General features: G+C 39.9%; 1 protein-coding gene across 1 annotated transcript in view; it reads right to left on the bottom strand.

The window, feature by feature from the left end:
• Positions 1–1,503: 1,503 nt before the first annotated feature.
• TMEM132B (transmembrane protein 132B) overlaps positions 1,504–24,695 on the bottom strand; it is an 847,178-nt gene continuing 823,986 nt past the window's right edge. Inside the window, exon 10 of the mRNA XM_053701851.1 lies at positions 1,504–3,061. Coding sequence (XP_053557826.1) covers positions 1,910–3,061 — 1,152 coding nt within the window. The 3' untranslated portion in view covers positions 1,504–1,909. The remainder of the gene's footprint in view (positions 3,062–24,695) is intronic.

Here is a 24,695-nt window from a genome sequence, read left to right as displayed (position 1 = left end):
AGCGGTCACCAGACAGCTGCTTCCCTAACATCTACGCCACCTCTATTGTGGCAAAATTCAATCTCCTCGGTCGAGTCCGACCGAGGAGATTGACAGCTCCTGCCCGCGCGTGATTGGCTGTGCGTGGGCAGGGGGCGGGATTGCACGCGAGTGCAAAATTGCGCTAGTGTGCAATGTTAATTACCTGCGGGTAATTTCGCCCCACCACAGGCGAGCTGAGGCATACAGGGGCGCGTATACGTGCCCCTGTACGCCTCAGCGTTGATAAATCTAGCCCAAAGTTATAAATGCCCTTTGTTTGTTTGTTTACATATTCAGGCAGCAACTGATCTCTATCTATCTATCTGTCTGTCTATCTGTCTGTTTATCTATCTATCTATCTATCTATCTATCTATCTATCTATCTATATCTGTGTGTTGATGTAAAAAAACATATCTATACTAGTCTGTCCTACAGAAGTGATAAGCATTCCACAGGTATCGCTCTGCTTCTCAGTTTCCAAGATTGATTTTTCTTTGGAACAGCAGACCATTTTCTAGCTTTAACAGATTTTCTGCATTTGAGAAAAAAGCTGAAGCAGCTCTCTTTGGGGCAATGTAATTACATTTTCATTTAGAGAAAATTTGATTCAGGCTTTATTTACAGTGTAGACTCCCCTGATGTACTTTGATATTAGGAACAAAATTAAATGTGAATATTTATTATGTAGACATGATTGCATTTCTTTTTTTAATTGTACTTCAACTAGGAAAAATGCCAGATTACCTCAAGAAATTAGCGCCGTTATTTATGAATAAAATAGGTAGCCCCCAAAGGCAAACATTATACTATGTGTAGCACTGTGACTTCAGGAAATATTAGTAAAACCATTAACAAACAGGGCACATTGTGGATGCTTTTCTGCAGGTACAATTATTCTGATTTGCAGATCAAGTATGATTCATTGTATCAGCTTCAAGAGGTAACACAAGTTGTTTACATTGAAAAATAAGATGTAAAATGTTTTCTCCTTTGGGGCCAATTAGGAATGGATATAAATGAGATCCTACGTGAATCAAGCTATCTCTGAGTAAAATATTGCAGGGTCATGGTTCAAGATCCAGCAGGATGCTCTCAAGCCTCTTGGGGGCATTTCTGTTACTATACACTATTGAACATTTCATGGGGAATGTCAAATCCCAGGACATAATACATTTTAATTTCCAACAATTCTATGTTTAATGGTTTGTCTAAAATGGATAATCAGACTTTTTTGGGACTATTTGAAATTAACAAAATAAAACAATGTGACACCTACAAAAATTTAAAGTATTATTAAAGAAACACTGTTGTCTACCCACACATTCGTTTCCCATGATTAATTACCATTTGAAACCATAACCACCTTGTAAACAGAATAAAGATCACAATGTTCCTAGTTTCACTTGTTGCATGCAGAGAAATGTATACATTCAGGTTATATGGTTTTTATGAGCTAAGAATACAACAAAAAAAGTCCACTGTGCTTTTAATATGACACCAGACCCAATGGTGTCCTTTTACTGGATATAATACACTGATTTACAGTCTCATAGAACAAAGGTGATTATAAGACTATAGCTCTAGCCTCTGCATTACCCCTCATTAAATAATGTACAATCACAGCCGCAGGCCCCTTTTGCAGTTGTTACTCATGGTTAATATGCTGCTTATCATTGATTACCTGGAGATGTTGTACACAACTATCATACAACTTTCACCCATGAAATATTAGTACCAAAAGACCTGTTACAGGTTTAGTGGCAGTACTGTCACATTAAATTGACCTAAACTTAAGATAGATAGCTTCTGCTTCTCTATTGCTGATTGGAAAGTGCCACCCTCAAAAAATAGAAGTCATAAAGGTGAATATAAACATAAGAAAATATTTTACAAGTTGTCCTGAAGACTGTCCATATAGTCTCTAAGCTCTCGTGAGTCCCCAAGATTCATATCTTGGCAAACCCATTTGATATTGTCTTCATTTCCAAATATAACTGCATTAGTATAAGGACCCCCTTCCTCAGGTAGGATAGTAGTAAATGATGTGAACTTTACCCTCTTCCTTTTGGATCCCCCTGGATTTAATGGCTCATTCTGAACTTCTTTTTCATAGGTGTAGTCAGATGATCTAAGTATTTGGCTGTATGGGTTCTTTTGTGTACTTCCATTTAAAAGTAGGTTGCTCTCTTCAAATTGTGATCGTCTGTCAATCATGGTTGTGCACTCTTCTGCAGGAAGAGGAACATCTACTGGATTCTCCAGCAACTCCACCTCATTTCCAAGCCAAACCCAGTCATGAGAGTGAGGTATATTGGCCTGATCTGCCACAGGGAACCTTTTGTGCCTATACTTCCAAGCAAATGCGACACAATTAATTAAGAAGACCATTATTGCAAGACAAAACACACAGAGAAGGGCATACATCCCAATTTCTAGGTCTGTTAGCCCTCTGGATGGTTGTGTGATCTCACTCTCCTGACTGTGTCCTGAGGAGCCTATTCGTGTGGGGAAAATGGTATAAGTTATAGGTATAATAAGAAAGCGACCATCATTTTTTTGGAAATCAATTGGAGAATCAGACGTTGAGTTTTTGTTTGCATTGTCCTCAAAATTAACTGCTGATGTCCCATGTTTGGGCCATTCATTTGATCCCCTTTCTTGTTCTGCAATCTTCTCTGTTGTTTTACTTGTATGTTTCTTGAAATCATCATTTGAAGCATGAATTTCATTAATGTTTCCTTTCTGGTCAGAATCTTTTTGGCCAAATTTAACCTTTACAGTGCCAGTTCCAACAGCCAGGCTACTCTTCCGTTTTGACTTTTGGCATATCTCACTTATCCCCAACTCAAGTTTTATTAGGGGTCCCTGACCCTCTCCTTCTGCAACCACAATTGGCCAGTTTGATAGCGGGTTCTGATAGGTAGATACCACCATCTCATCCAGAGAAGATACTGAAATCGAGAAGTCCTTGTTTTCATAAATGTCAAGCGGCGTTACTGAGCCATCGCTAAACAATGTCCAAACGCTGATGACTGCTTCCTGTTACAAAAAAAAAAAAAAATGTTTTTAGGTTATTGCACAATGACATTCAAATGCCCTGCAGTTATTTTCAACACTATGCTATTTCATCAAAAACCTAAAAGGTACATGCTGCATAACCTCTAAGCAGGAAATGTGATCAAATCAGTGCATTACAGTTAAATCTAACTTAAAATCAATTATTGTTAGTTTGTTCTTTTATATTAAATACATCTTATTAGCTATTTCTTAAATCCTATCTTGACAGAAAAAAAGCTAACATTAAACACAAGTGGACCAGGTTGGGGCTATAATGTATTCTGTAAGCCTAAAATGATGTTGGTAATTACTGCATTTTACAGTCACATTAAAAAAAGTGCTTTAACAGAATGTGGGGAGAGCAGAGACATTGTTGCCATAGTGCTGTAACACAGTGCTTCCCAATGTAATACAACCCCCTAAAGCAGATAATGGGCTAAAATGTTCCACATTAGTCGCAGCCATCTATCATAAAATATATTACTTACCGGTTTTAATAATAAAATAGACAGTATTCATATAGGGATAGATTACAAGTGTAGTCCGTTTGCGGGCGCACATTTAATAAACAGCCATTACAAGTGGCTGTTTATTGCTACCGCAAGCTTGCGGTAGCCATTAGCGCTTATAAATTTAGCTAGAGATCAGATCTCTGGTTAATTTTATAACTATGCCCTAAATGCCCCCAAAATACAGTGAAGTGTATTTTATTAAAAAATAAAAATTGTTCCATTTTTATTCTTTAATAAAATAACTGCACTAGGCGGTATTTTGGGGCTAAAGTCGGCAGCTGTAGGGTGCCTTTACATTGCCTTTACATTGCAGTCTATGTACCCTGTAAATATATATATATATATATATATATATATGTTTATATACATAAATATTTATGTGTTAATATGTGTATAGAAACATATTAACACATACATATATATGTATATAATCATATGTCAAAGAAATTAGGCAGACACTCAGGAATCAATTTGAATCAAAGTTTCTTTACTATAGGCAGCAGCACATACAGAGCAACGTTTCGGGGTAAGTTACCCCCTCCTCAGGCTCAATACAAACAAATGCCAAATGTACATCTTATATAGCCAAATAGACCCACCCCCAATTAACAATTGTCAATTATGACATCATCAAAAGAAAAAAATACAAAGAAAATACACACCTTTTTTATATAACATTCAATTAATAACACTATACAACCAATCTCATATAATCTGATATTTAAGCATGACAAATCACCACTTCTCATGCCTCACTCTCTGTTAATACCTTAAACATATATCATACACATTTCATATATTTGAGATATTTATTGTTATGTTATTAATATTACTTTTTTATTTTTTTGTTTTTTTTGTTTTTTTATTATTTCTTTATTATTGTTACTTATTATCCTTTCTCTAACCTAAAGAGTATTAAAACAGACCTGCCAAATGATATTCTCTATTAAGCCCCCTAGGATGTAATGTGCTAAGTCTATGTATCCACATAGCTTCCTTTTTTAGCAACATCCTTTCCCTGTCAAAGCCAATAGAACCTTTTGAAACCGAGTCAAGTATCATAAATCTCAACTGATTCACCTGGTGTCCCCTCTCAAAAAAATGAAAGGGGACTGGAAGGTGTCTCATTTTGGAGTTCCTAATAGTAGACTTATGTTGGGTGAGTCGCTCCTTGACACTCTGTGTCGTCTCACCGACATATAATAGTCCACACGGACACTTAAGAGCATACACCACATAAGATGATTTACAAGTGAAATGGCCTTCAATATGAAAGATTTTTCTTGAATGGGGATGACTTATTGTATTACCCTTAATAATGCTGTTACAATGAGAGCAGTTAAGGCAGGGAAAAGTCCCATTTTCAATAGGTCGAAAAACCCTTTGTACATTTTTCATGGATTTTACCTTAGCCCTAACTAATTGCTTACCAATAGAATTAGTAGCAGTTATGATTGTCTTATATGTGTGCACCTGTGTGCAAACACTGGCTTAATATCTACCAAATGACAATGGTCTTAGTAGTATTTGTATTTCTATGTCTATGTTTATATAAATAAATGTATAGAAAAAAACATTTTTTAGTTTTTAAAGAATTTTCATAGAATAATATCTTAAAATTATTAAGTTCTAATTCAAAAATAAAAATAAAAAATAATAATAAAAAAAAATATACAAAGATTATTGGTTAAAAATAATATTCTTTTATTAGAATCAATATAAAACAGTCAGTCGAAATTGCTTAATCTTAAAGTGGTTATGTGAGAAAGTTGGTACCAACCAATTGTATTGAGGTGTAGCTACAATTAGTATATGATATATGTGTGTAAAATTAGCAAGTCCAGTTTATACCTTGGTAGGTATTTAAAAATACTTTTTGTAAAAGATTTGGCTTTTCGCTCATAAAATTCACCAAAGGTAGAAAATAAGGTATAATTGGTAGAAATACAGTTGTTTAGAGATCGTTGTTGAAGACAACTATTGACACCTGGTTCAACAATAGGTGTTTATTTTCAGCCTTTTTGAAATAAGCCTTTTTGTGATATGACCAAAAGATTTAGGCTAGATGTTTGAGCCGTTTTCTGTATGTCACAGTAATTATATCACAATAGTTATTGAACACTTAGTTTGTCTTTTGCGATATTATTAATCAACAGACTTTGAATAAGGTACCTTATTTGCAGTTCCAAGTCATATAAGAAGGCTCTTGCGTGTCCAAATGAGGTATAGATGAGAAACTTTCTTTGTCCTTTCAAAGTTTCTAGGAGCGCTTGTTGCAGCGTGTATGTCTCCTGTGAAAGTTGCCTCTGTCACTTCCGTGTCCGGTCTTGACACGCCCACCAAATGCGAGATTGACAGATAGGTAAAGAGCAAGGTTTCTCCAGTGCAGTGTAAGCAGTCTGTATCCAAGGTGATCAGTAAGCAGTCTGTATCCAAAGCAACGCGTTTCAGCTCCAAAGAGCCTTTGGAGGCTCTTTGGAGCTGAAACGCGTTGCTTTGGATACAGACTGCTTACTGATCACCTTGGATACAGACTGCTTACACTGCACTGGAGAAACCTTGCTCTTTACCTATCTGTCAATCTCGCATTTGGTGGGCGTGTCAAGACCGGACACGGAAGTGACAGAGGCAACTTTCACAGGAGACATACACGCTGCAACAAGCGCTCCTAGAAACTTTGAAAGGACAAAGAAAGTTTCTCATCTATACCTCATTTGGACACGCAAGAACCTTCTTATATGACTTGGAACTGCAAATAAGGTACCTTATTCAAAGTCTGTTGATTAATAATATCGCAAAAGACAAACTAAGTGTTCAATAACTATTGTGATATAATTACTGTGACATACAGAAAACGGCTCAAACACCTAGCCTAAATCTTTTGGTCATATCACAAAAAGGCTTATTTCAAAAAGGCTGAAAATAAACACCTATTGTTGAACCAGGTGTCAATAGTTGTCTTCAACAACGATCTCTAAACAACTGTATTTCTACCAATTATACCTTATTTTCTACCTTTGGTGCATTTTATGAGCGAAAAGCCAAATCTTTTACAAAAAGTATTTTTAAATACCTACCAAGGTATAAACTGGACTTGCTAATTTTACACACATATATCATATACTAATTGTAGCTACACCTCAATACAATTGGTTGGTACCAACTTTCTCACATAACCACTTTAAGATTAAGCAATTTCGACTGACTGTTTTATATTGATTCTAATAAAAGAATATTATTTTTAACCAATAATCTTTGTATATTTTTTTTATTATTATTTTTTATTTTTATTTTTGAATTAGAACTTAATAATTTTAAGATATTATTCTATGAAAATTCTTTAAAAACTAAAAAACGTTTTTTTCTATACATTTATTTATATAAACATAGACATAGAAATACAAATACTACTAAGACCATTGTCATTTGGTAGATATTAAGCCAGTGTTTGCACACAGGCACACACATAAAAAACAATCATAACTGCTACTAAAACTATTTATTCAGATGACTTGGGGTATCTGATTTTTATGTGAAGTATTATCTACCACCAGCGCATAGATTTTTAGTTGTTTAATCATAATTACCAATAGAATTACCCTTTCTAAAAGAAGAAAAAGGTGGTAATTTAAACTCCCTAATTTCAGGCATAGAATCCCTTAACATGAACCAATTTTTACAAATCACTCTATGTAATTTGACACTCATATTTCTAAAATTAGAAACAAAGGCCAATTTCTTAGACTCATCTCCATTTTGCTTAGGTTGAAGATTGATAGACTCTAATTCCCCACTAGAATAACCTCTTTCCTGAAACCTCATACGCATCTCATCTAAGCGCAATGAACAGGTTAAGGGGTCTGAGACTATCCTCTTCACTCTAAGCAATTGAGATTTTGGTACACTCTTAAAAACTCTTGGCGGATGATGGCTTTGACGGGACAATAAGGTATTCTTGTCAGTAGGCTTTCTAAAAATGTCTGTCTCAAAATGGTTGCCAGCACGCATGACAACAGTGTCTAGGAAAGCCACACTCTCAGTATGATAATTAGCAGTAAATTTTACTGCTGGCACCTTATTTTCTATTCTTAAACGGAGTGCCTCAATGGATTCAATGTCGCCCTGCCAAATGATAAACAGATCATCTATATAGCGCCACCACGCCAAACATTTATGAAATTCAGGATCAATATATATCACTTGTTCCTCCAATTGATCCATATAAAGGCAGGCGTAGGCAGGAGCAACATTTGAACCCATTGAGGTACCCCGTAACTGCAGAAAAAATCTGTCATCAAAAGAAAAATAATTGTGGGTTAACACTAGTTCTAATAACTCCATAAAGAAGTTGATTTGTCTATCAGAATACTTGGCTGACCGCATCAGAGAAGACCAGACACTGTTTAAACCATCAGCATGGGGGATTATAGTATACAGACTACTTACATCCCAAGTAGCCAGAATGATATCCTCTGGAAGGTCAGCCAAACTTCTGATTTTACTTAGAAAATCACTAGTGTCTTTCAAAAAAGATCGTCCCTGTCTTACTAGAGGGGTAAAAACCTTTTCCAAAAATTTAGCAATAGGACTGAACAAGGAGTCAATGGAGGCCACTATGGGCCTACCCGGTGGATCAACATATATATTTACAATATGTTGCCATCGCTGTGCGACTTACCCCCTTTGCTGCGCTTAGGTTCTAATGCATTTTTTTACGGCATCAGAACAAAGCTCCTATTGTAGCCTATGGAAGCACGCTCTTGTGAGCTCAATGCTTCCCAGTAAAGTGAACGCAAGCTTGCGTTTGCATTTCTAACAACTTGTAATAACCGAGCCCATTAGCTTGCACTGGTATTACTTAGTGGAGCGCTAATATCACTTTCAAGAAAGCTATCTTTAGTGCCCCACTTGTAATCTAGCCCAAAGTATTTAATATACTTAGAATTTATTTCAAAGCTTTCCTGTATACAGGGCCTTATGCTCTATAGGTTACACATATTTATTGCTTTAGTTCACAGTTTGAAAAAAACTGCATAATTTAACACAATGAGGTACATGTGTTCATTAAAATTGTAATTACTTTAGAAATCTGCTCATAGATTTCACTACAGGTCAAGCTGAAGAATGAAACTGCCTGTATCTGCATATTATAATGATAATATCTGTAATAAAGATAGCATTATGAAAATAAACCAAATCTTTTCTATACCAATTACTCTGCCTCACTTTGGGAAACATTTAAATTATTAGTCTGCAACTTGGGAGGAGATGGAATGATCTGAAGAGTTAAGAGAAAAAACACTGTCTTCTAAAATATTTTTTAGCACTGGGATTGATTTGAATCTCCCCAGTGGTAGGTGTTAAGAATTTGTGAATATCTAAAATAGTATTCTATCCCCACTACAACTTAGTGTTCTTTTTGTCACGCCACCAGGCAGCCGCTTCGTCCATTGCTGCGGTGAGCTTCAGGTGCCGGCGATGATGTCATCGCTGCGCGCCTCCCTTCCTGATGCCAGTCCGGATTCCTACTGTGGCGCAAATCCTGCAGCTATGTAAGTACCTCACTTACATTCACCTGTGCCCAAGTATAGGTGTTGCTTTGTGTGCTCCTGGGTGCTGTTACTTTATGCTGGTTTGCCATACTGTTATTGAACTCTGCCTGTCTGACCACTCTGCTTGCTTAACCCCTGAACTGCTGGATAGCCATACTGCTATTGAACTCTGCCTGTCTGTCCACTCCGCTTGCTTAACCCCTGAACTGCTGGATTGCCATACTGTTATTCAACTCTGCCTGTCTGACAACTCTGCTTGCTTAACCCCTAAACTGCTGTATTACCATTCTGTTATTGAACTCTGGTTGTCTGACCATTCTATTGGTTTACCCCTGAACTGCTGCACTGCTGGATTGCTTTCCTGTTGCCGGACTCAGCCTGTCTTGACCATTCTCTACCTTCTTCTTATTGCCCTGAAGGACTATCCTGTCTACCGTGAGTACTGCTTACCTTATTATATCTGGGATATTTCTTATCAGAAGACTACTCACCAAATTTGGTCTAATAGAGAGATATCCCATGAGCATTACATTATACTTGGGCCATGGACCCAAATGAGGTAGCAAGAACAGTCACTCTTCAAGGACAGATGCTGGGAACCCAAACCATACACTTGCAGAATGTGGATTCTAAACTAGAGGCTATATTCCCTATGCTCTCCTCACTGGTTACATAAAAGAACGCTACTCCTGTTGTTGCACAGCCAGTCCCAGCTGCCAGTGCTGCAACGTCTTCCCCTGCTTCTGGAAGTATACCTTTGCCTGACAAGTATGATGGTACTACTGATTGTAGGGGTTTTCTTAACCAGTGCAGGCTGCACTTACGCAATGATCCTCACACCTTCCAGTCTCATCAGTCAAAGATCACTTTTATCATTTCTATGTTGAAAGACAAGGCCCTCGCCTGGGTCTCTCCCCTTTTGGAACAGAGCGCTCAACTTCTGCACGATGCTGCTACCTTCATTTCTGCATTATCTTCTGTGTTTGGGACTTCTGGCCGTAATTCTGCTGCAGAGTACTCTCTCTTGGATCTCCGCCAGTGCAATAGAACTGTGGCACAATACACCATCAAGTTTCGCACCTTGGCACTTGAGACCAGTTGGGATGGCAGTGCTCTTGAGGTGGCTTGCATGAGTGCATCAAGGACGAGCTTACTTATCGCAATGTTACTTTTTCCCTGGATGAATTCATAACACTTTGTATCAGTCTGGATTCTCTCTTTCAGGAGAGACAAGCTGAGAGAGACAGAACTCGTAAAATCCCCCCTCTCGTCCTCCTACCCATTCGGTCTAAAGACTACCCTCTACCCCTTCAACACCTCTAGTTACCTCTGTAGAGGAACCCATGGATCTCTCCTCCCTCAAACCCACATAATCTGAAAGACAGAGAAGAATGAGATTAAGACTGTGTTACTATTGTGGTTCTAACTCACACCAACTTAAGAATTGTGATATTCTGCCGGGAAAAGCCAATGCTTAGAGGATAAACTGGGGTACTTCTAAGCATGGTCACTACTAAATCCCCTCACTCTTCTCGGATCCTGGTGCCTGTTACCCTTAAATTTCTTCAGAATTCTGCCCACAATCAATCCTTTATTGATTATGGGGCAGCTGGAAATTTTCTTGATCACCGTTTTATGATTCAGGCAGGCTTGCCTGTTCTGCAGAAAAAACAATGTCTCAAAATAACTACTCTGGATGGTACTCCCCTTGGATCTGGTTTAATCCATTTAGAATCAGCACCCCTAACCCTGACTGTCGTAGTCCTTTATACTGAACAGTTGCAGTTCGATGTCATTCCTTCCCCAGCACAACCTATCATCCTTGGTTCTCCTTGGCTTCGTATACACAATCCACAGTTCGACTGGGCTGAGGGACAGCTGGTCTCTTGGGGTAAATCCTGCTTCCACTGCTGCCTTGCTAAGGTTACTCCTCTGCACCGCATCCCCATAGCCAGTCTACAGACCCCTACAAGCCTTCCCTCAGTATATGCAGATTTTAAAGATGTGTTTGAAATTAAAGCAGCTGATGTGCTGCCACCCCACCACCCTTACGACTGTAAAATTTACCTCTTTTTTTCTGGAGCCCCTTATCCACTCTCCAAAGCTGAAACCAAGGCCATGGAGGACTATATTCAAGAGAACCCAACTAAAGGTTTTATTCACCCATCCTCTTCTCCTGCTGGGGCTGGCTTCTTTTTCATCAGTAAGAAGAAAGTTGGGCTCAGACCCTGGCCTCTAGTTATCAAGCCGTCAACCTCAAATACGCTGGAATTCCGCAGCGTATTTGTGTCGAGGCTGATTCGCCTAAGTTATCAAGCCCTACAGACCGGCAAAAGTAGAATATAGTGACGTAAGCTTCGATCCGCCGGACTCAGTCCGACACAGATCGATTCTTACGTCACTCCAGATGTTCCGAACGCAAGTTCGGCACAATCTGACTACTTTTGGGAGTTATAAAAAAACTAGCAGGTACGCTCGGCACTTTTCTGGCCCAGCGTACCTGGTTTTCAATCCGCCGCCCTGGAGGTGGCAGATCCCATAGGAATCAATTGGAGTCTGACCATAGCGAAAGATCATGTTCGCTGCTGCCCGACATCCCATTGATTTCTATGGGAAGTGTGTACATCTAACACCCTAACATGTACCCCGAGTCTAAACACCTCTAATCTGCCCCTCTACACTGCCGCCACCTATATTAAACATGCTAAACCCTAAACCGCCACTCCCGGACCCCGCCCCAACTATAATAAATGTATTAACCCCTAAACCGCCGCTCCCGGACCCGCCGCCACCTACATAATACCTATTAACCCCTATCCTGCCCCCCCTATACCGCCGCCACCTATAATAAATTTATTAACCCCTATCCTGCGGATCCCGGATGGATGAAGACTTCTATCTGATGGAAGACCTCTTCAGCGCCCCTTGGATGATGACTTCGGCCGCTGCGGATGTCCTCTTCTGTTCCATCGGTGGTCGGCTGGCTGAAGACGGCTAAAGGTAGGATGATCTTCAGGGGGTTAGTGTTAGGTTTTTTTAAGGGGGGTTTGGGTGGGTTAGAGTAGGGGTATGTGGGTGGTGGGTTTTAATGTTGGGGGGGTTGTATTTTTTTTTACATGTAAAAGAGCTGAATACTTTGGGGCATGCCCCGCAAAAGGCCCTTTTAAGGGCTGGTAAGGTAATAGAGCTGTTAACTTTTGTAATTTAGAATAGGGTAGGGCATTTTTTTATTTTGGGGGGCTTTGTTATTTTATTAGGGGGCTTAGATTAGGTGTAATTAGCTTAAAAATCTTGTAATTTTTTTATTTTTTGTAACTTAGTTTTTTTTTTATTTTTTGTACTTTAGTTAGTTTATTTAATTGTATTTAATTGAAGCTACTTGTAGTTAATTAATTTAATTTATTTAATGATAGTGTCAGGGTCGGCTCCAAGGGGGGGCATTGGGGGGCAATGCCCACCCAAATGGAAAGCTGTGCCCCCTCAAAACACAGGATTTTTTTAAATTATTTTTTTTTTACTTAAAGGGACAGAACATGTCATTTTAAAAAATTTCCAATTTACTTTTATCACCCATTTTGCTTTGTTCTCTTGGTATTCTTAGTTGAAAGCTTAACCTAGGAGGTTCATATGCTAATTTCTTAGACCTTGAAGCCCACCTCTTTCAGATTGCATTTTAACAGTTTTTCACCACTAGAGGGTGTTAGTGCACGTATTTCATATAGATAACACTGTGCTTGTGCACGTGAAGTAATCTGGGAGCAGGCACTGATTGGCTAGACTTCAAGTCTGTCAAAAGAACTGAAAAAAGGGACAGTTTGCAGAGGCTTAGATACAGGATAATCACAGAGGTTAAAAGTATATTATTATAACTGTGTTGGTTATGCAAAACTGGGAAATGGGTAATAAAGGGATTATCTATCTTTTAAAACAATAAAAATTCTGGTGTAGACTGTCCCTTTAAAATAGTGATAATACACTGACTGATCCATATGTAGCTAAGATTACATTTTTAAAAATACATTAAAATTCTGAAAATGTTTCCCGTGTGCACAGGCTGCAACTGTTCAGTGCGCACGGGCTTCTGAGGGGGTGGAGCAGCCAGTGACGTCACTGGGGGTGTGTGGACTGCACCAGGGGACAGACATCTTCAGGAGAGGAGGGTGACACTTAATAACTACAAGAATCAGGGCTGCTGCAGTTCAAAGAGTTTGTTTTTTATTAGACTCTAACTGCAGACTGCTGGCTGCCTGTGCCGATTTGCTGTGCTGTTCTGCAGTGCGATTGTGGGAGCCTCTGAGGAACTGGAAGAGCACCCTGGACAGACTGGGGGAAGTTGTAATAAGCAGCACATTCAGTGTGCAGTTCTCTAGCTATTTCCCTGAATTATAGCAGCACTTCCTGTCTGTCCCCTCCCTTCTCTCCCCCTTCTTCCTACACAAGCGCGGTTCTTTTGCTTAGAGGCAGCTAACAGTGATCAGCCACATGAAAGCAATGAGAGGTAAGAGAGGGGCAGATGTCAGCAATAAATACGTTTTTTGTGTGAGTGCTGCAGCAGGACACAGCCTTTTAACTCCTCCTAGAGCAGAAGGGCTGCTTAGTGTTTGTCTCTGTTAAGGGCACTGTATAAATGTGCTGCATAACAGGGGAAAATATTTATATTCTTTTTCTCCACTCTCCCTCTTTTTTCTTCTTCTTTCCTCCTCATCTCTCTTTCACTATCTCACTCTCTCCATTCTTATCTCACCTCCTGTCTCTCTATGCCATTGCCCCTTAGCTTTTTATCATCTCTCTCCTTTTCTTTCCTCATTCCCCTTTATTTCAATATTTTTGTTTTTTAATTTAGAAGAAAACTATCACCATTAAAGCTTAAAATAAAAATTTACTTTAAGTGAACATACACTGCCCTATAAATAAACATTAGTGAGCTACATCTGACAGCACTCTGGCACAAGATCTGTGTACTCTGTGTGTCTGTATCTGTGTGTACTGTGTGTGTCTGTATCTGTGTGTACTGTGTGTGTCTGTATCTGTGTGTACTGTGTGTGTCTGTATCTGTGTGTACTGTGTGTGTATGTATCTGTGTACTGTGTGTGTATGTATCTGTGCACTGTGTGTGTATGTATCTGCACTGTGTGTATGTATCTGTGTACTGTGTGTGTATGTATCTGTGTACTGTGTGTATATCTGTGTACTGTGTGTGTATATCTGTGTACTGTATGTGTATGTATCTGTGAACTGTGTGTGTATGTATCTGTGCACTGTGTGTATGTATCTGTGTACTGTGTGTGTATGTATCTGTGTACTGTGTGTGTATGTATCTGTGTACTGTGTGTATATCTGTGTACTGTGTGTGTATATCTGTGTACTGTATGTGTATGTATCTGTCTACTGTGTGTATGTATCTGTGCACTGTGTGTGTATGTATCTGTGCACTGTGTGTGTATGTATCTGTGCACTGTGTGTGTATGTATCTGTGCACTGTGTGTGTATCTATCTGTGCACTGTGTGTGTATGTATCTGTGCACTGTGTGTGTATGTATCTGTGCACTATGTGTGTATATCTGTGTACTGTGTGTGTGTATCTGTGTACTGTGTGTGTGTATCTGTGTACTGTGTGTGTATCTGTGTACAGTGTGTGTCTGTATCTGTGTACTGTGTGTCTGTATCTGTGTGTATGTGTGTATCTGTGTACTGTGTGTGTCTGTATCTGTGTACTGTGTGTACATGTGTGTATCTGTGTACTGTTTGTATGTGTGTGTGTATATATATATATATATATATATATATATACACACACACACTTTAAAAATAATAAATAAAATAATGAATTGTTATGTAATGCTACATGCTGGGGGCAGAGTTAGCTGCCGAACTGTGAAGTTGCAACTGCAAGGAGCTCCGTGTCTTAACCTCTTATTTGGAATTGGAAGTTAGAGACTTTTTGGACTTGTCTTAACCCTATTAATTTTATCTAAACATTGTGAGTTACTAATTTTTTTAAACAATAGACCATGATAAGAATATGATTGTATGATATAAATATGTCTATAAATAGCTACCACTTCTATCAACGCCTTAAAAGTGCACTGTGATCTTAGGCCCGGTACAGTGCACTTTTGAGGCACTGATAGAAGCCGGTAGCCATTTATAGACTTTTATTTATATGATACAATCTTATTCTTATAGGTTCACAGTACATAGGTTGTATTAAGTAGCCTGATATCCATTAGTTATTGCGAAACAGGTATAGCTAAATCTAATCTACAAAATTTCCAGTACCTGAAAACCTAGTATCCTCACTGCTATTGCAAACAAAGGGGTTAATTGAATTGGGGGTTTGGGGTGCATGGCTGTTTAGGGGACATGATTGAGATTTGAGAATGAGTTTAAGGGTTTTGGATCATGGTGGTTAAGGGGTGAATTGTTTTTAAGGAGCTATTGCACTGGGGTCTCAAGTTTAATGGTTCTGTTTTAGTGCACTGCATAGGATTTAGACTTAATTATTTTACCTAGTGATTTAGAACATATTCTCCAAATGTTAATAGTGGTGGATAAGCCCGCCACTTTCCTGCAGAATATGTAGGTCTGCTCTTATTTTGACTCTCATACATGCTTTGTAAATGCGTGCCCCCTCGTAAAAAAAAAATGCCCCCCCATTTCATTCGTTCTGGAACCGACCCTGGATAGTGTAGTGTTAGGTTTAATTGTAACTTAGGTTAGGATTTATTTTACAGGTAATTTTGTATTTCTTTTAGCTAGGTAGTTATTATATAGTTAATAACAATTTAATAACTATTCTACCTAGTTAAAATAAATACAAAGTTACCTGTAAAATAAATATAAATCCTAAGATAGCTACAATGTAATTTTTAATTACATTGTAACTATCTTAGGGTTTATTTTACAGGTAAGTATTTATTTTTAAATAGGAATAATTTATTTATTGATAGTGTAGTGTTAGGTGTAATTGAAACTTAGGTTAGTTTTTATTTTACAGGTAAATTTGTCTTTATTTTATCTAGGTAGCTATTAAATAGTTAATAACTATTTAATAGCTATTGTACCTAGTTAAAAATAAATTTAAATTTGCCTGTAAAATAAAAATAAATCCTAAAATAGCTACAATATAATTATTAGTAATATTGTATCTATATTAGGGTTTATTTTATAGGTAAGTATTTAGTTTTAAATAGGAATAATACATTTAATAAGAGTTATATTTATTTAGATTTATTTAATTAATATTTACGATAGGGGGATGTTAGGGTTAGTGTTAGACTTAGGTTTAGGGGTTAATAATTTTATTATAGGTGGCGACGGTGTAGGGGGGCAGATTAGGGGTTAATAAGTTTAATATAGGTGGCGGCAGGGTCCGGGAGCGCTGGTTTAGGGGTTAAACAATTTATTTAGTTGCAGCGGGGTCCGGGATCCGCAGGATAGGGGTTAATAAATTTATTATAGGTGGCAGCGGTATAGGGGGGCACAGGATAGGGGTTAATAGGTATTTTATAGGTGGTGGTGGAGTCCAGGAGCGGCGGTTTAGGGGTTAATACATTTATTATAGTTTCGGCGGGGTCTAGGAGCGGCGGTTTAGGGTTTAATAACTATATTTAGTTGCGGGGGGCTCCGGGGGTGCCAGTATAGGGGGTAGAACAGTGTAGTTTAGTGTGGGTGCTTAGTGACAGCTTATCAATAAAGCTGGGAAAAAGCCGAAGAGCAGCGAGATCGTATGAGTGATAACTATCACAGTCCGCTGCTCATTGCCCCGTACTTGGTGCGCAGCTTTTTGACAGCTTTTTTGATAACTTTGGCGAACGTATTCAGGTCCGCGGCGGCAATGTGAGGCGAGCTTAGGCGGGCGTATTGGGGCCGGCGAAGTCAGGTAAGTAGACACGTTGATAACTAGAGGCCCCTGTATTAACTACAGAGCCCTAAACAACATCACTATCAAGAATCGCCATCCCATTCCTGTGATCACCAAACTTTACGATTCGCTCCAAAATGTTCGCTACTTCACTAAGTTGGACCTCCGTGGGGTGTACAATCTTATTCATATCTTCCCAGGGCATGAATGGAAAACTACCTTCAACACAGGATCAGGGCATTACAAATACCTCGTAATGCCTTTTGGGCTGTGTAATGCCCCTGCAGTCTTTCAAGGATTTTTCAATGATGTCTTCCGTGACCTCCTCAATCGCACTGTCATCGTCTATCTGAATGACATCCTTATTTTCTCCTCCACCCTTGAGAAGCATCATGAACATGTAAGACAGGTACTTCTTTGCCTCAGAGACAATTCTCTGGTAGCCAAACTGGAGAAATGTGAGTTTGATCAAGTTCAGATCCAGTCCCTTGGTTATGTCATCTCAAAGGAGGGTTTTGCCATGGATCCTTTTAAGCTAACCACAGTTCTGGAATGGCCTCAACCCACCTCCTTAAAAGAACTACAGAGATTCTTGGGGTTGTCAAATTATTACCGCAAGTTTATAAAGAACTTCTTCCAAGTAGTTGCTCCATTCACTGAGTTGACTAAATGGAACAGAGACAGCAAGAATTGGCCTCCTGAAGCTGTGGATGCCTTTTCTCATCTGAAAAAGGCCTTTTGATCTGCTCCTGAGCTCCACCATCCTGATCCTGACCTGCAGTTCACTTTAGAGGTTGACAAGTCCGAGATAGGAGCTGGAGCAGTCTTAACCCAAAAAAGATCCTTTAACCTCCAAATTGCACCCTGTAGCCTTTTTTCCAAACGCTTTACTCCTGCAGAGAGGAATTATGATGTGGGTCATTGTGAACTCTTAGCCATTAAGATGGCCCTGACTGAATGGCATCATTGGCTAGAGGGTACTGCCAACCCCATTTTCTCACTGACCACAAGAATCTGAAGTATCTAGAGACTGCTCAGGTGGGCCATGTTCTTTTCCCGTTTTAACTTTGTAGTATCTTATCTTCCTGGAACTAAGAATAAAAAAGGCTGACACCCTTTCCCGTCAGTTTCCTCAGTCTAGTGACTTTTCTGAAGCTGAAGCTCTGAACACAGCATACCCCCTTCCTCTGTGGTTGCTCAACTTAACACCACTCTACTTCAAAGACTGCAACGTGCTCAGTCTAGGAAGCCCCCGTGGCTCCTAAAATCTTCATTGTACCTCTGAACCTATGCACTCCTGTGCTATCCTGGGCTCATGATAGCGAACTATCGGGACATCCTGGTTTTTACGCTTCTTTCCCATAATGTATGGTGGCCTACCATGAAGTCTGACTCTCAGGATTATTTAAAGGCCTGCATGACTTGTGCTGCCAATAAGACTTCCTGATCCTTGCCTCCTGGCTTGCTCCAACTGTTATCCATTCCCAAACAACCTTGGGCACACATAACAATGGATTTCATTGTAGACCTCCCTTCTTCTGACCATCATATGGTTATCTGGGTTGTGGTGGATCAGTTCTCCAGACTTGCTCATTTTATACCCTTAAACAAGCTACCCTCTGCCCAAGAATTATCGTCTCTTTTTTTGTTACATGTGGTACAATTTCATGGCATTTCCGTGAATATTGGTTCCGACAGAAGTCCTCAATTCATCTCTACCTTTTGGAAAGCTTTTTGCAAATTGATTGGAACCACTGTTTCCTTGTCTTCTGGCTACCAACCCCAGACTAATGGGCTGATGGAGAGAGAGAATAAGGATCTCAAAGCCTATCTCAGAGCTTATGTTAATTCTTTTCATACCAATTGGTCTGAATTGTTGTCCTTAGCCGAACTGGCAAAGAACACTCATTTGCACTCTTCTCTATGATGTTCTCCATTTCAAGTCGCAGCAGGCTACCAACCTCATGTCTTTCCTCTTTCCGCACAGTCAACAGGGGTTCCTGCTGCAGACCGACATGTTACTATCCTCACTACTCATTGGCAACATATTCGCTCTCAGTTACGTTAAGCTGTCTCCAGATACAAGAGGTTTGCTGCTCATCATCAAGCTACTGTTTGTGCCTTTTCAGTAGGTGAATGTCTCTGGGTCTCTACTCGTCATGTTCATCTACGTCAACCCAGTCATAAATTAGGGCCTAGGTATATCGGCCCTTACAAAGTCCTTAAAAGACTGTCTCCTGTTGCCTACAAAGTGGCCTTACCCAGAACCCTGTGCATACACCCAGTCTTCCACATCTCATTGCTCAAGCCCTACATCAAGAACAGATATTCTCAGCTCCAACCTCCTCCTCTGCTCTTGATTCATGGTGACCCTGAGTATGAGGTTGCTAAGATCCTAGACTCCAGATACAGGTGCAGGCAACTGCAGTACCTAGTACATTGGAAGGGTTACTCTGTTGCAGATCGTTCCTGGGTTCCTGCCTGTGATGTGCATGCTCCATCTTTGGTCTCCAGGTTCCATGATGCTCATCCTTTGAAAACGACTTGAGTGGGGGGTTATGTCACGCAGCCCGGCCGCCGCTCGTTTGTTGCCATGGCCGTTGCCATTGACGCTACGGTGAGCTTTGGGTGCCGGCGATGACATCCTCCTGTGGCACGAATCCTGCAGCTATGTAAGTACCTCACTTACATTCACCTGTGCCCAAGTATAGGTGCTGCTTCATGTGCTCCTGGGTGCTGTGTTACTTTATGCTGGATTGCCATACTGTTATTGAACTCTGCCTGTCTGACCACTCTGCTTGCTTAACCCCTGAACTGCTGGATTACCATACTGTTATTGAACTCTGCCTGTCTTACCACTCTGCTTGCTTAACCCCTGAACTGCTGGATTGCCATACTGTTATTGAACTCTGCCTGTTTGAACACCCTGCTTGCTTAACCCCTGAACTGCTGGATTGTCGTACTGTTATTGAAATCTGCCTGTCTGACCACTCTGCCTGCTTAAGCCATGAACTGCTGGATTACAATACTGTTATTGAACTCTGCTTGTCTGACTATACTATTGGTTTACCCCTGAACTGCTACACTGCTGGATTGCTTTCTTGTTGCCGGACTCAGCCTGTCTTGACCATTCTCTGCCTTCTTCTTATTGCCCTGAAGGACTACCCTGTCTACCGTGAGTACTGCTTACCTCATTTCATTAACTTACTCTGCTCTGGGATATTTCCTATCATTCCACTTGACGCCGGGATAAGAAGACTACTGGCCAAGTTTGGTTTGATACAGAGATATCCCACTTTTGCTGAATAAACAACTTTTTTATGTGGGAGTTTTTCCGATCAACCACAGAGCAAGGAATCAGTTGTTCACAGTCATGCACTCCCTGTTAGGTTAATTTCACATTTTAACATATTTTCCTTAAAGGGACAGTCTAGTCAGATATAAACTTTCATGAGGCATGGGCATGCATTTTTAAACAACTTTCCAATTTACTTTTATCATCAAATTTGATTTCTTCTCTTGGTATTATTTGTTGGAAGCTAAACCTAGTTTGGCTCATATGATAATTTCTAATCTATTGAAGGCCACCTCTTTTCTCAGTGTATTTGGACAGTTTTTCACAGATAGACCGTGCTAGTTCATGTGTGCCATTTACATAACATTGTGCTTACTCCTGTGGAGTCAGAACTGATTGGCTAAAAAGCATGTCTGTCAAAATAACTTAAATAAGGGGGCAGACTGCAGAAGCTTAGATACAAGGTAATCACAGAGGTAAAAGGTATATTAAATGGATATGAAACCCAAAATTGTTTTGTTGTGATTCAGACAGAACATTACATTTTTAAAAAAGTTTCCTATTTACTTACAGTTTATTATACAATTTGCTTCCTTCCCATTATAGTCTTTGTTGAAGAGATACCTAGGCATCTGGAGCACTACAAGGCAGGAAATACTGCTTTCATCTAGTTAGTTGATGAATAACATTATTGAAAAACTGCTGCCCTATAGTCTTTTCAACAAAAGATACCAAAAGAACAAAGAAAAATTGATAATAGAAGTAAATAAGAAATTGCATGCTCTTTCTGAATTATGTTAGAAAACATTGGGTTTTATATCTCTTTAATATGAAATATGCAAAACTGGGGATTATCTATTTTTTTAAAAAAATAAAAAAACTGGAGTAGACTGTTTTTAACTTTTTTCATATGCTGACATGTTACCAAACTTTTGCAGCTTAGACTTTGGGCTCTATTTATGAAGATACGGACGCAGTTTTAGAGCCTAAGAGATGCAGTCTTGCATAAGTTTGCCTGAAACGCTAGTTTAGACTGCGGCAACTTAAATTATCCGAGTACCTTTCTATCCTCAAAATCATTAAACAGAGCAGCATTTATATTACTACTTTTGCTTACTACTTAGTTTCCTTTGGTGGCCCAAAAACGTTTTTGCACAAGGGCACTTTGTTGAGTAGGTCCACTATTGTGCTGTGCTTGATAAATGGACCCCTAAGACACAATGGGAGGGACACTGTAGAAGAAGTGGACTTTTAATGCTGTTTATTTGCATTAGGCCTTCCTCTCTATTAGAACACCCTGAATTTGTCATAAATATTAGGAAAGAAAATACAATACAAAACTACCACCAGAACAGGCAATCATGTTACACTAAAATCAGGACATGAGACACAAAATAAAATGATGATTACCTGTATTAATAAAGATGTCATTTTATAAAAGAAAAAGCCATACAAAGAGCACAGCTCAGTAAAATACATTAATCCTCTGGCCATTCATTCAGATAGAAGAGTGCATCTATTCCATTAATTATCACAGCATTGTAATAGTATACTGTAGACTCATTTCATAATTGTATAAAGTCTATAGACCCAGTATTAGTTACAAAAGCAACCTGTAAAGATAAACAGAAATGCTAAAAAACATAATTTATGCTTACCTGATAAATTCCTTTCTTCTGTTGTGTGATCAGTCCACGGGTCATCATTACTTCTGGGATATAACTCCTCCCCAACAGGAAATGCAAGAGGATTCACCCAGCAGAGCTGCATATAGCTCCTCCCCTCTACGTCAGTCCCAGTCATTCGACCAAGAATCAACGAGAAAGGAGTAACCAAGGGTGAAGTGGTGACTGGAGTATAATTTAAAAAATATTTACCTGCCTTAAAACAGGGCGGGCCGTGGACTGATCACACAACAGAAGAAAGGAATTTATCAGGTAAGCATAAATTATGTTTTCTTCTGTTATGTGTGATCAGTCCACGGGTCATCATTACTTCTGGGATACCAATACCAAAGCAAAAGTACACGGATGACGGGAGGGATAGGCAGGCTCATTATACAGAAGGAACCACTGCCTGAAGAACCTTTCTCCCAAAAATAGCCTCCGAAGAAGCAAAAGTGTCAAATTTGTAAAATTTGGAAAAAGTATGAAGCGAAGACCAAGTTGCAGCCTTGCAAATCTGTTCAACAGAGGCCTCATTCTTAAAGGCCCAAGTGGAAGCCACAGCTCTAGTGGAGTGAGCTGTAATTCTTTCAGGAGGCTGCTGTCCAGCAGTCTCATAGGCTAAACGTATTATGCTACGAAGCCAAAAAGAGAGAGAGGTAGCAGAAGCTTTTTGACCTCTCCTCTGTCCAGAATAAACGACAAACAGGGAAGAAGTTTGGCGAAAATCTTTAGTTGCCTGCAAGTAGAACTTGAGGGCACGAACTACATCCAGATTGTGTAGAAGACGTTCCTTCTTTGAAGAAGGATTTGGACACAGGGATGGAACAACAATCTCTTGATTGATGTTCCTGTTAGTGACTACCTTAGGTAAGAACCCAGGTTTAGTACGCAGAACTACCTTGTCTGAGTGAAAAATCAGATAAGGGGAATCACAATGTAAGGCTGATAACTCAGAGACTCTTCGAGCCGAGGAAATAGCCATTAAAAACAGAACTTTCCAAGATAACAATTTTATATCAATGGAATGAAGGGGTTCAAACGGAACACCCTGTAAAACGTTAAGAACTAAGTTTAAACTCCATGGCGGAGCAACAGCCTTAAACACAGGCTTGATCCTAGCTAAAGCTTGACAAAAAGCCTGGACGTCTGGATCTTCCGACAGACGCTTGTGTAACAAGATGGACAGAGCTGAAATCTGTCCCTTTAATGAGCTAGCTGATAAACCCTTTTCTAAACCTTCTTGTAGAAAAGACAATATCCTAGCGATCCTAACCTTACTCCAGGAGTAACCTTTGGATTCGCACCAGTATAGGTATTTCCGCCATATTTTATGGTAAATCCTTCTGGTAACAGGCTTCCTAGCCTGAATCAGGGTATCAATAACCGACTCAGAAAAACCACGTCTTGATAAAATCAAGCGTTCAATTTCCAAGCAGTCAGCTTCAGAGAAGTTAGATTTTGATGTTTGAATGGACCCTGAATCAGAAGGTCCTGTCTTAGAGGTAGAGACCAAGGCGGACAGGATGACATGTCCACTAGATCTGCATACCAAGTCCTGCGTGGCCATGCAGGTGCTATTAGAATTACTGATGCCCTCTCCTGTTTGATTTTGGCAATCAATCGAGGAAGCAGCGGGAAGGGTGGAAACACATAAGCCATCCCGAAGTTCCAAGGTGCTGTCAAAGCATCTATCAGAACTGCTTCCGGATCCCTGGATCTGGACCCGTAGCGAGGAAGTTTGGCGTTCTGGCGAGACGCCATGAGATCTATCTCTGGTTTGCCCCAACGTCGAAGTATTTGGGCAAAGACCTCCGGATGAAGTTCCCACTCCCCCGGATGAAAAGTCTGGCGACTCAAGAAATCCGCCTCCCAGTTCTCCACTCCCGGGATGTGGATTGCTGACAGGTGGCAAGAGTGAGACTCTGCCCAGCGAATTATCTTTGATACTTCCATCATTGCTAGGGAGCTTCTTGTCCCTCCCTGATGGTTGATGTAAGCTACAGTCGTGATGTTGTCCGACTGAAACCTGATGAACCCCCGAGTTGTTAACTGGGGCCAAGCCAGAAGGGCATTGAGAACTGCTCTCAATTCCAGAATGTTTATTGGCAGGAGACTCTCCTCCTGATTCCATAGTCCCTGAGCCTTCAGAGAATTCCAGACAGCGCCCCAACCTAGTAGGCTGGCGTCTGTTGTTACAATTGTCCAGTCTGGCCTGCTGAATGGCATCCCCCTGGACAGGTGTGGCCGATAAAGCCACCATAGAAGAGAATTTCTGGTCTCTTGATTTAGACTCAGAGTAGGGGACAAATCTGAGTAATCCCCATTCCACTGACTTAGCATGCATAATTGCAGCGGTCTGAGGTGTAGGCGTGCAAAAGGTACTATGTCCATTGCCGCTACCATTAAGCCGATCACCTCCATGCATTGAGCTACTGACGGGTGTTGAATGGAATGAAGGACACGGCATGCATTTTGAAGCTTTGTTAACCTGTCTTCTGTCAGGTAAATCTTCATTTCTACAGAATCTATAAGAGTCCCCAAGAATGGAACTCTTGTGAGAGGAAAGAGAGAACTCTTCTTTTCGTTCACTTTCCATCCATGCGACCTTAGAAATGCCAGAACTAACTCTGTATGAGACTTGGCAGTTTGAAAGCTTGAAGCTTGTATTAGAATGTCGTCTAAGTACGGAGCTACCGAAATCCCTCGCGGTCTTAGTACCGCCAGAA

This window comes from Bombina bombina, chromosome 2, assembly GCF_027579735.1.
Source record: "Bombina bombina isolate aBomBom1 chromosome 2, aBomBom1.pri, whole genome shotgun sequence".
Classification (NCBI taxonomy): Eukaryota; Metazoa; Chordata; class Amphibia; order Anura; family Bombinatoridae; genus Bombina; species Bombina bombina.
Note: the sequence above shows the minus strand (reverse complement) of the source record. Positions and strands in the feature narration are given on the sequence as shown.